The sequence below is a fragment of the Pygoscelis adeliae genome, unplaced genomic scaffold (genome assembly GCF_000699105.1).
Source record: "Pygoscelis adeliae isolate BGI_AS28 unplaced genomic scaffold, ASM69910v1 Scaffold172, whole genome shotgun sequence".
Classification (NCBI taxonomy): domain Eukaryota; kingdom Metazoa; phylum Chordata; class Aves; order Sphenisciformes; family Spheniscidae; genus Pygoscelis; species Pygoscelis adeliae.
The window spans coordinates 1,314,561-1,327,189 of record NW_008824338.1 but is presented as its reverse complement, the minus strand read 5'-3'; the positions used below and the strand labels follow the sequence as shown (position 1 = coordinate 1,327,189).

The 12,629-nt window shown below is 36.6% G+C and overlaps 1 protein-coding gene across 1 annotated transcript in view; it reads right to left on the bottom strand.

The window, feature by feature from the left end:
* The window catches only part of ENPP3 (ectonucleotide pyrophosphatase/phosphodiesterase 3), a 41,052-nt gene that overhangs the window by 13,197 nt on the left and 15,226 nt on the right, over positions 1 to 12,629 (bottom strand). The window contains exons 9-16 of the mRNA XM_009319130.1: positions 11,631 to 11,740; positions 10,192 to 10,257; positions 9,212 to 9,284; positions 7,716 to 7,824; positions 7,425 to 7,553; positions 6,004 to 6,035; positions 2,949 to 3,076; positions 1,034 to 1,100 (exon numbers count right to left, since the gene is read on the bottom strand). Of these exons, the coding sequence (XP_009317405.1) occupies positions 1,034 to 1,100; positions 2,949 to 3,076; positions 6,004 to 6,035; positions 7,425 to 7,553; positions 7,716 to 7,824; positions 9,212 to 9,284; positions 10,192 to 10,257; positions 11,631 to 11,740 (714 nt within the window). The remainder of the gene's footprint in view (positions 1 to 1,033; positions 1,101 to 2,948; positions 3,077 to 6,003; positions 6,036 to 7,424; positions 7,554 to 7,715; positions 7,825 to 9,211; positions 9,285 to 10,191; positions 10,258 to 11,630; positions 11,741 to 12,629) is intronic.

Sequence of the window (12,629 nt, the reverse complement as noted above, 5' to 3'; positions counted from 1 at the left end):
GCCTGCAAGCATTGTAGCAGAACACCGATACTACTTACAGTCTCACATCAGTTTCTACTACTTTGTAAGCCTCCTGAGTTGCCTGCCATAAGATACAGGAAACATGACTAAACAGGACAACGATCTGTTCTAAAATAATATTCTTATGTTCCCATAATAGAAAAGGAATTTTTAATTTATTTTTAAAAGACAACATTAAGACATTTTGCTCCTTTATAAAGAAAAAAAATTCCTCAGTCATTGTGCCACCAGCATAAGGTTATCTATGATTAAGGTTTCCATGGTAACCAGAATTTACCTTTTCATTCCATACAAACGTTCAGCACCATTCTGATCAGTATATTGACACATGGTTTTAATATAGTTGTGAAGATCTGGAAGAATCTGATTCTTTGGCACAGAATACGGGACTACTAGTGGCATGCTTGACCTTACTTAAAGGTTCACATCACAGAAAGTACATGAAAAAAACTAAAGCTCAAGACTTCAAAATATTTTCACTGTAACCAGAAGTCAAAATTAGTTGAAACTGCAATACAGGCTATACTAATACACAGGTTATACCAAGGACTTTTTTGCTCTGATGATATGATTTAGTCTTGTAAGATAAGAAGAGACAATGAGACTTAGTTTATTTGAGCACACAGGCTTTCAGGTGCCCAACTGAACTCCCAGAGCCTATGGAGGTTTTTCAGTCATTACTTCAGTAGAAGAAAGAAAGAATGAAAGAACTCAGTGTCCCATAGCTAAACATGGTATGCTTGGTTTACTGTAGTCTATCTGGCTCCATGGAGTTAAGGTGAACCCAGACAAGTTTTACTACAGGATCCCAAGGAAGCAGGCCTCATACACATTGATGAAAGGCAATACAGATATGTGGACCCAGTATGTGTTCACAGTTTACGTGTCTGGGTGACACAGAAAAAAAAGCACACCGCAAAAACTGTCATATATTCTATATTCTGGTGGTTCACCTAGCACATCGTGATTTTCTATATAAGAAGGTGCAAGACTTGAATAGAAATCATCTTACCTCCATACTTTTAAATTCGTTGTTATAGCCATGGTTACCCCTATCACAATATGTGTAACTTCCATCCCTAAGGAGAAACCATCATATAGTGTAAATAAAAATGGCACAAATAGAACCAGTTACTAACAGTCATCCTGAATCACCGGACTCTGGATCATGTCCTAAGAACTAACTCTGGCATAATATGGTAGTACTTTTTGCTCATCCAGCGTTCACTTTTATGATGATCTCTTTCTCCTGTAACAGAGATTGCTATGGACAGAAATAAATTATCCTAGGTAGCTACTGAGTGTACAGTGAATCAATGTTTTCAAAATAAATTGAAAAAAATGGGTATTTTTGAACTGAGGTCTTCACCTAGCTACAATTTCAGAACAAGTGTAATCTGCTTAGGAAGAATTCCTCACATATTCTGTATTATCTGCATTTTAATAGAAAACTTATAATGGGAGAACTCTGCTGTTAGAACAATATAAATAAGACTGCAAGCGATTTTGCCTTACAAGACAGTGCATTTTCATCGTGGATTCTAAAGGGTAAAGGAGAGATGTGAATGTGTTTGTGTGGGTTATAGAACTAATAACGTGTCAGAATAGTCTGACTTACAATGACTGACACTTGTTTTAATTTACCCGTTGCTGAGATACGTGGAAAGATAAAGAGATAGTCATCCCATACTGACTCAATGCACAGTTGTCAAGCACATGTATCCTGTTTTCAGAGGCACAAGAACATTTAAGCACAGTTAAAAAAAGGGTGAATATGAGATTTTTCAGTGGGCATTTCTTTTTATATGTCCAGGACAATTATTTGGTTGCATCAAAACAAACAATCAAGTCATATACTGATCAGGCATTTTCTACTATTTGAATAGTCTTGAAATTCCAAGTCAGCTCATGCTTCTCCTACTGCAACACTGTAGCCTAGCAAATACAGTATTGCTACCAACACCACAGGCTTTGTACTGAGTTTTCAAAGCCTCAGGACGAAGGCTTGTCTGGACCGTTTTTGACTTGCTCAGAGCTATTTTTTAATTGTTTAGCTCTTACAGCAATTCTTTGTAATGACAAGGTGGTTATGTCTAATTTGTTATCTTATCAGCTTATCTTTGCATAGCAAAGACATAGTTTTTATACAGATAGCAGTAACAATTAGTTATTCTGTGTAGAATGGAGACCCCAAGGCTAGAAACAACTCACTGATGGTCAATTAAGGAAATGCAGATCTGGAACTGAGCAAAACCAGACTCAGAGGTAAGAAAGAGAATAAAGAACAAATATCTAACACATGTAGAATGTACCATATCTAGTGAACTGAGATGTAATGTTAACTTGCAGGCCAGTGAAGAATGAGCAAGCTGTAGTGTCAGCATACATAGAGGAAGGACCCCATTCGGATCACAGAGTGAGGAAGAAGAAACATCAACATCATATTCCTCCTGATGAAGAACTCATAATGCTGATTAGTGGCCATATCCACACATGCACCAGACTGAAGCCATCAACCTTAGGACCCAGAAGGGCAGTGGAGGGGTGACTGTAATGCCAGGACAAGAGCTAGATACTAGGAAGGCTTTGTATAACAATTTTAGCTGCATTATTTTTGAGACTTCCTCTGTGTAGTAGTATTCATTTCTTTATTTTCTTTTTTCTTCCTTTTTTTCCTGTAAAAATTTGATCTGGAGTAATGATGATTCTTTTATTAGACTGTTAAGGTTTGAATCGCACTAATAATACTTTCTTGGCTTTATGTATAAGGCGCGTTTCCTTTTTACACATAGTAAGATTTTAAATGTAACAAACATGGAAATGTAACAAGTCTAAAGCAAAACAGGAAATGAGGCATCCATGAAGGAAATTAAAAGGATGAGAGTGGGATGAAAAAGGTACGGTAACAGTCACACAAATTATGTTACCTCACAGCCAGCCACTGTCTATCCACCAAAAGATGAACTTTATCAATACGAATGTTGTTAGCATAGTGGAATCGTTTTGGCAAGTCAGGCGTCAGATAAGGCTTGAAGTGCTGGGGAGATCTTTTGCACTGTGCAAGAGAAAAGAGCCCAGTCATGAATTTTGCTCAGTATCAAAAATAAACCCATCATTCAAAATTATCACAAACATCTCAGTGACAGGAATGTAAGCACAAAGCACATTTTTCACAGATAGCTTCTCCGATAACCTGCAGATCTCATTTTTGGCCCAAGAAGCCATGGAAGGAAAACCAGCTTTTTTTTGGAACTGTTTGAAAATATACTGCTATAATATGTATAGCAAGTTCACAAATACTGTGATAAAAGTACTCTTAAGGCTGAAAGACATTTAGTAGTAATGTTTAGTCTATATGTCCGTACTAATGTCACTGGCATCTAGTATGTAAGATTACACTCTACAAGAGAAAGTTCCCTGACAGTTTATTTCTGCCATCTTCTATTACTTTACCATTCAATAAATAGCAAAGAAAATCAAGTATACATAATATAGTACAGTATAGGGTTTTAGTTACAAGACTGAACATGTACTCTCATGCCATGTAAATGTCCCGTGCTCAGCTGTTAGCTAAAGGCCTTAGCTTTTATATCCACATTTAATGTGTTAATATAACTCTTGTGTTAGCAGGCATGCCATGAATGAGTTTGGCATCGAGAGCCTAATGACAACCATATGACATACTACAAAGATTTAACTACATAGGGCCATCAGGAGCCATTCCAGCTGGCTGCAAGCATCATGGCAATGTTTCAGAAGTGTTACTCCTGATCAGGAATCCAGCACTGGGACAACACACTAAATGCTGAGGGAAGAGCTACTGGGAAGCTGGGTAAGCCAGAGAAGTGGACCTGTTTTACGACACAGGCAGTGCAAACTATAGCATGCTTGGAGTCTGATCTGACATCTTCACCTCTAAGTACTAGAATTGTATACTCTGCACAGAATGACATTAACGTGAAATGAGAGTAAGTGTGCCTGGATAGTCATCAAAGAAGCATAGTGGAGTCCAGAAACATGAAAAATAAGGATTCAGTGGGTTTGCTAGCCCAGGAGAGGAGGTCAATCTACAAAAGACAGTCTAATTAAAGGGAAAAATAGAGGAAATCAACATATAATATGACTTTATGTCTATTGATTAGCAATTAACATACAACACACAACTCCATTCTCTGCCCAAAACCCTCGTTCTAAGAACTTGAAAGGGACAAAATACACAAACTCTATTTATGAATAGAAAAGGAAAGAGGAAGTGTCCTGATACCAGGCTAATCCTGTAAGGTAGGGATGTCACATCTCTGTAACTATTAGCAGTTGAAGTTTCAACTGCGGTTGAGAACATGCAAATTGTGCTATTCCCCTCACACTAATGCTCTTTGATATGACAGGTTCCACATCATACAATGGGGTAGGGAATGTAGCACTAAAAAAGCTCCTTCTACTGTTCCCAACCATTGATATCCCGCATCTGCTTTGGATGCTGGGGAATAAAGTACATGTTCTTAGGTATTCAGAATCAAGAAAAAATTAAACAGGAACGTTCACTGCCCTTTGGACTTTAGTAGCAGGCAAAAGCTACATGTAATATTGTACAACTGAGTTGTCCAACAGGTTAAAGCATGACCTCTAGTGGTGATTTATCAGAAATACACCCAGCTGAGACAGCCCAGAATTTTTCCAAGCTGAGAGCATTTATTCTAAAAGTATCAGAACATCTGTCTACTGCTTGGACTAGACCTAGTCACAGAATAGAAAACAAACTGGCAATGAAGGAAAGAAGGGAAAATTATGGCAATACATAGAGAGCAAGCAGTTTAAATGTTTAACTCACTGCAAATTATAAATGCAAAGAAATACAAAAAGACAACTTTTCTACAAGCAATTTAGTTTGTCCACCACATTCATCCCACATGTATTAATGTATATCTTAAACACTAAAAAAAAAAAAAAGGCAGTGAATTATCTATCTAAAAAAGTATAAGGAAAAACATGCACTATCACATCTTATCACCTTCAGTAAAAGAAATAGGCTTTGTCTTCCTTTGTTTTGCCCTCTGTTCTGCACTCCTTTGTTTGCACCCTTCAGAGCTCAGCTGTCACAGAGTGTACCCACCAAGAGCAATGGTCTACATGGGAGACACGGACAAGCTTGGACCTGCACTGAAGTGCTACATCCACACAGTATGGCAGAGATCCAAGCAGAACTATCAGTATGGGGCCCAGTGGTAGCACAGCACACCTAAAAGCACTGCAAGTACCTAAGTGATATGTCATAAAAGATCATAAAAGAGCCATACTGCCTCATGCCAAAGGCTCATCTTGCCTAGTACTCTGTTTCAAATCAGATCTCCAGAATTTCCAGAATCAGATACTTGGAGAAAGTGTGTAAGAACAAGTCAAGTATTGAATGAACCTTCTTTCTTGTACCTGCCCAGTTCCCTCTAGGCTTCAGGGATTTCTTAAGTCAGAGGTTGCTTGTGGATCATGTTTAATAGCCTTTACAGGCCTGTCCTCCACTAATTTGTCTAAAATCCCCCCTTCCTATTTATATTTCCAGCCTCCGCAACACCCTGTGGCGATATGCTCTACAATGTCATTATCTGTTGTATGGAAAAGTTGCTTTAACCTAGCCTGGGTGCAGCACCTGTGGTCCAGAGCTAACAGATGCCTATTATCTAAAGCATCTCTGTGTTGTATTCTGTTCTATAATGAAGATATACCCTACTTTCTCCACATGAAGTCAGCCACTTCTTCTGTTTCAAAGTGAAGTACAGAAAACTCTTTTGCTCTGAACAGAGATCCCCCATGGCAAACCTTTGTACACCATCTTTGGACAACTTCCAGAGCTGCCTCCTATGGTACACTGGAGTCAGTACACTATTCAAGCTGGCACTGTAGTCTCAGTTTTTCACAAACCGTGCTTTTTGATCAGATTCCTATTAAGAGGAACTTTGAGGAAAAAATATGAAAATATTTACTTACTGTGAGGTTTTTAACAATTCCTTCTGAGTCAACTGTTAAAAAGAAAAGATGAATTAACATACATTCAAGCAGCCAAAGGTCCAAAGCCTCACGAGAAAAATTTCAACATGCTTTTTGTCTGTAAAATTGAATTTCTTTATCAGTCTGTGAAGATTATAGTAACCATAACCTTCCATGGGTAGGAATGTTATGTTTCAAGGGTAACTGTCTGTAAGTGTGGTAGCCTAGCACTTTGGGTACATGAAGGCAGACTGTAGAAAACTGCCATGGTGATGACTGCCTACATCTAAAGCTGACACATCATCAGAACCAAATTTTCTTCTCCCACCTAATCTCTGTTTGAGGTATAACCCTTTTTACATTGAACTGGACCTGGAGCACTTGTCTTGTATTCCACTTCCAGTAGCAGTCACAGAGAAAAATCCAGTCTGTCTTAGTACTTTCACCTTCCACATTTTCAAAGAGTGACTTTAACCTTTTGACATTAGCTTTCTAAAAAACAAATCTGAGCACTTTACAGAAGGAAAATTCCTTCAGAAAAAGTAAGACCATTAGAGGAAATGAGTAAACAAGTATACTGAGATTAAGACACATACGAATCATCATTATTCTCTCCTGTGCTTATTACTCTGCTCCTGTCTGACTTAGACTGTCTTCTACTTAAACCAAGGAAAGCCTGCTTTATGTTGTATAAATCTTGTGCCTACTAATATAAATACAATTAGAAAAGATAAATAAAAAGTACAATGTGATCCCAGCTCTTATTTGAGATCTGCAAGAATTATGCCTTTTAGAATACTTCATGAATTCTATAAACTCACTAAATAGAGCACTTCCATGGTTTTACCTCTCTCCATTCTTTTCCCTGATACAGAAAGTTTTGGGATGGGGTTTTTTTCAGTCTAATAGCACAGTATCTATTCCGAGTCAGAGTCAGCTCACATGGTTTCAATTTTGTGTTCTTTTGTGATACTAGCTAAAGGGCTCAACCAAGGCTTAGATCCCACTGTGCTAAGATTTGGATTCCCCAACTTTGTACACACAGTTAGAAACAATCACTGCTTCAAAAAGACTGACTCTGCCAATGTTGACACAAGAAATCTGAGAAGAGCAAGGCACTTACGGAAGACCTGAAGTTCCAGTTCAAAACAATAAAACTATCTTTACTTCATCTTTCCACAGGCCAAGACAATGCAAATCAGAGTCTGCAACAAGCTTTTCTAATCTTCAATTTCATCTAAAGGGGTCATTCTTGCAAAAAAAACCCAACAACTTCCATCGACGTTTAAGCCAGTTTAAGTAAAACAGAAAGCTATTCACTCTGCTGATTACTACTGATTATCCATTTTCCCTATTTAGTTATTTAGTTATTTATTTCCTGTTATATTGATTGTGCAATCCCAGGATTGATCCACACTTACAGGTAAAATAGTCCTTTGGAACATTTTTTGCTCGAATGCGAGCTGCAGGCCCAGCATATATGTAGAAATCAATGTGTTTGAAGTAATTAGTCATATATTCTAACTGTCTGCAGTAGGTCATCTCCATCCCTAAAGGACAATATAGAAACAGTTATTTTTAATATACAATATATGGCAAGGAAGAGAAAGTGAATTATAAAATAGATTAAAACTAGTAACACACATATTACACAGAGGAAGAAAACAATGACTCAGTAAAATTTAGATTGAAAAAAGCACTATATACGTTACCATGATCAGCTAAAACAATGAGGTTTACACATTTGTGCAGGTTTCTTTGTTTAAGTCCATCCATTAGCATCCCCAGTGCTTGATCTGCTAGTTGTAAGGCTTTGATTACCTGTGAGATAAACCAGTTTTACTAGAATTTTTCTTTCTGATTTCAAGTTCTTAAATGTAATCATCAAAATCTAAAAAAAGTGAGCTTTTCTGCCAGTTTTCAGGTTCTTATATTGCTTCTTCTTTTCTTTTTCCATCACCACTAGGGTATAGATGTGCAGAATTCCACTACTCGACCGCAGAATATGCAACTTAAAAAAAGACTCACAAATAATTTTTTTCTATTACCTTAGAAAAATTGAGCTTTAAAATGTTTATTGAAAGAAAAAAATAACACATTCAGATCAAATTTGTTCCTCACTCCCGAATTTATAGAAAATATCAGATTTAGAACATTAAATACAGTTCTTGTTGTAGTATGAACTTGTCATTGTATTAACAATAAGCAGTGTTTCAAAAATATTTACACACACCTATTATCTATAAGACCAGTATAGCATCCAAGAAGGCATGGTGCCCTTCTCTCATATATACAGTCCCTTCAAACTTCCTACAGAAAACCACTGACCGCCACTGAAGTAATATGGGAGAAATCCAGCACAATCCACCCTGCAGCCATTCACAGAGGATGGCTCTGCCCTAGTTGGCGTAGCTGACTTACAGGCTCCCTATAAGTTCTACAATAAGGACAATACCCGACTGAGTCTGACGACTGCACGTCTGAGCACTTGCACCCTTCTTGTTCCCCTAACTCTGCTGTGCTCCCTTGAATGTCTTGCATGCATGGACAACGTACACATATACCATTACACATACAGTAATGGGTTTTTAAGCCCTTTATGTACGAAGAGAAATGGAGTTCCCTTTCCAATTATTGAGCCTAAAACTATCCTACAAAGATCAGTTTTTCTGTCCTTGTCCACTACAACAAGTTGTTTTGCTGAAGACCATTTTCAAATATATTAAACAAGACCATTCCAGGAAGGAGCTGATATGACAAATTCTAAGCTCCTTAAAGACTGAACTTTTTGCCTGCATGCAAGTAAAAATGTAATATTTTTGGGTTACAAATTAACAAACATTGAAGTACAGTGTTAGGAATAAATAAAAGACAGTTCTGAGGATTTGCCAGGCCACATGCTTCCAAATATCACTTGGCAAGAAAATTAAAGTTCAGTCTAAATACAACCATTAATATTATTTCTAATAGTATGATCTGAAATGATTTTCTGCCAGTCTGTTTGGTTTACAGCTCTTTTGATTCACACACAGTGTTGGAATCACAACAATAGGCTCAACCACAAGCAAGAGTTCTTAATAAAAACTCATAAAACAGTCATGGTAATTTTTGATCTACCATCCTTTCCAAGTTTATAAGTTGGTTAAGTTCATAGCACAGCACCATTTTTAGTGCAATTTAGTCTAAGAAAAACACAAAAACTACTTACACCACCACTAACTGGTCCAAATGAATGTCCAGAAGAATCTGGTTCTTCAATATATAAAGTGTAGAAATCAGGCCTCGAGTTAGAAATAAATAAGAATGGAATATTATGAGAATCTGGAGACAGCATTTCAAAAAAATAGTATGAACATATTTTAAAGCTCAGACTTCCATTAAAAAAAAATAAATGAAACTTAAAACAGAATTATAAATAACTTCTTTAAACCTTAATAAAAGTCCATACAACAAATTTAATCATTCAACTTCCTCTGAGTTTTGTAATTAATCAAGATGGACTATTTGAAGTTACAATTTCAGAAACCGTATCCAGTGTCTTAATTGGTATCCAGAAATCACTTTGAAAAACTTCAAGATCTCAGACAGCAGAGCAAGCTGTTCCTTTTTGAGATGTAAGTGGAACTACCACCTAAAGGATCTCTTCCTGATTAAGCAGTGAGGCTCTAGAGACCATCTCCTAACTGCAAATATATTAGGAATTTGTTAACAAATTATCGTATAAAAGATCTCACTTGTTTATATGTCACAAAGTTGAGCACCACAATCAGTACTGACATCTACTTTTCATCCTGAATTACTGCCTGCAATTACTTTCAGATATTTAACCTTTCTTGTGCAATATCTTTCATATAAAATCTTTCATCCATACACTCAGACTAGAAACTGAATGTTCCATGTTTTCTCTAGGCCATGCACCAAGAAAAAAGACACAACAATAATAGAAAACTTAAACAACAGTACATCCCATGCAGATATATGTTCACTTTTTCATCTTTTGTACCTACAATCTTATCCTGAAAATGATTAGCTATACTTCTAGAACAGGCTTAAGTTCAGCAAATCATCATTTGAAATGGTGAGGAAGATTCCATGTTTCACAAACACCAACAGAAATTTCAATTGCTAAGCATTAAAACCTTTCCAAGCCATAGTCTCACAAACCAGCTAGATATTACTAAGTGTTACCTCTTAGATTTGGTATAATCAAGCCATTTCAATATTCCTGAAATTCTCTGTTCATATGTAACCGAACTGGGGGGGGGAAAAATAAAAAGATGTTAACAAGGCTTTTCTGATAAGCCCTTCTAATTCCAAGATACAGAGACAGTGTCCACCTTCTAGTCATATAGTAAAGTCACAGATTTGGATTTCAAGAATGATGCATCTTAACAAGTTACTAGCAATAAGTTTTATTATTCTCATTTTTCATAGAATTTTTGATCGAATGTAACTCACTTTTAATGGTAAATTACACAGATCCTGATTTTGCAAACACAAACGTGATGTTGGTGGGAGTACTCATATATTTATAATTAAATACATGCAAAAAAGAGATTTCAAGTTCAGGACATAAACCTGAAGTACAAGTCAGAATAATTTTTATTCTTTCCAACATGTATAAACCTTGGACTTTCATATTTTAAAAGCAAGTAATGTCCCCAGCAAATTCTTTGTGAGGTTATGTTTTGTCTCCTATGAAGGAACTCACCCATTAATAGCTTTGCTTTCCCCCAAAGTCATGCACAAGCTTTATGTTAGTTACCTACAGTACTCGGGTGTTTTCTGAGTACCAATCCTACACATCACTGCAAAACCTTTGTTATCTATAGAGACTTACAGTTATATACTTGCTTTAGATTATCTTTGTAAATGTGAAGAATCATGGGAGATATACTGAAATCATCACGAAAATTTAGAAATAATTTACTAATATCAATGCCTTCCATAAAAAAAAAAAAAAACTATGAAGGTAATTGCTATATTTTCACATGTAAACTGTGAGCTAACTAGAAAAAACATACAGAACTACGATTCAGCAGCAGTGTGCGCATTATCACACATGCAAGCAAGACCAGAGGAAATTGATCTAGAGCCCATCTTCCTTCAGTAGCTTCCCTATCCAGCATCCTCTCTTCAATTTGTTTCTGCCTCCTATAGTCTCTTGCCATGGCTTCCAAGTTTGTCTTCATTATCTTAGGGTATAGGTTATCTGAAAGCTTATTCTCAAGTACGAGTATTTTTAAAGGGCTATATGGTATGTGTAGATTTTATGTGTGGAAATACAGTAATCATTGGTATAGCTTAGCAGTGGCTACTAATCAGTTATAACTGATTGTTTCCTAGTGGGAGGTCAGTGGTTTGCAGTCGGCTGAAACTTTCAAAACTGTCTAGGAGAGCAGAATATACAGTATCCTTTGACCTTCTCATTGTGAATCACCTAAATGGTTTTGAAAATTTCAACTATTATTGGTAGTTCCATGGCAAAACCAGGGCTATGTGACATGGCACTTATTTCTCAGACTGTTGTTTAAAAATCTTATATTTCATTTCCTTCAACTGTCATATGGCAATTTGGATTTTTGGAGTAATTTACAGGAATTACTACAAGCCCTATAAAAACTTACCTGTTGAATACATAGTATTCAGTGGGGTATGTTCCGTTAATTGGAACGTCAGAGCCTGGCCAAAAGAAGGTGCCTGCTTTCAAATTTTGGTACATTGCTGTCAGCCAGACCTATGGGTAAATATGCAAACAAATGATTTTATGGCATTTACACCACTGGAGGACCTCAGCTCACGAAAGTAAAAATACATAACTGGATCAGAAATATGGGCTGCAAGCATGCATATCTCTTTCTTCTTTCACACATCACACAGTTGCCTAATGACTATATCTGATTTGAAGTTTGTTTTCTACATACATATTCTGAAGAAAAATTAGTAGCACGGAAGCCAGGATGTTGCCATTTCTTGAGTATTCTCAGCATAGAAAAAAAAATCATATAGGTATTTCCATAATTGGCAACAGGTAGTGATCTTTTTTCCTGTGGCAAATGCCAGTGGAATGGATCATGAAAATGGAAGAATCATTCAAAGCTGCGTCAGGGATGTTCAGGCTTGACATTAGGAAACATTGCTTTACCGAGAGGGTGGTCAAACATTGGAACAGGCTTCCCAGAGAGGTGGTCGATGCCCCAAGCCTGTCAGTGTTTAAGAGGCATTTGGACAATGACCTTAATAATATGGTTTAACTTTTGGTCAGCCCTGAATTGGTCAGGCAGTTGGACTAGATGATTGTTGTAGGTCCCTTCCAAATGAAATTATTCTATTCTATTCTATCCTATCCTAAGGATTCTAGTTATATGACTTTATTATAAGAGGGCATATTTCTATTCATCTTAAAGAGTGCAGCTGTGGTTCTGTTACAAACCTGATGGAATCCTTCATGAAACAATAGCACCAAAACCTGGGTATTTGAGTATACTATAAACACGACTACACAGACACATACACACACACACACACACACACACGTAAATAAATATATAAATGTATATTAAGTAGATATACTATATACTATGTGTATTTTTTGTATTTTTGTACCATTATTACAGTTTGATATT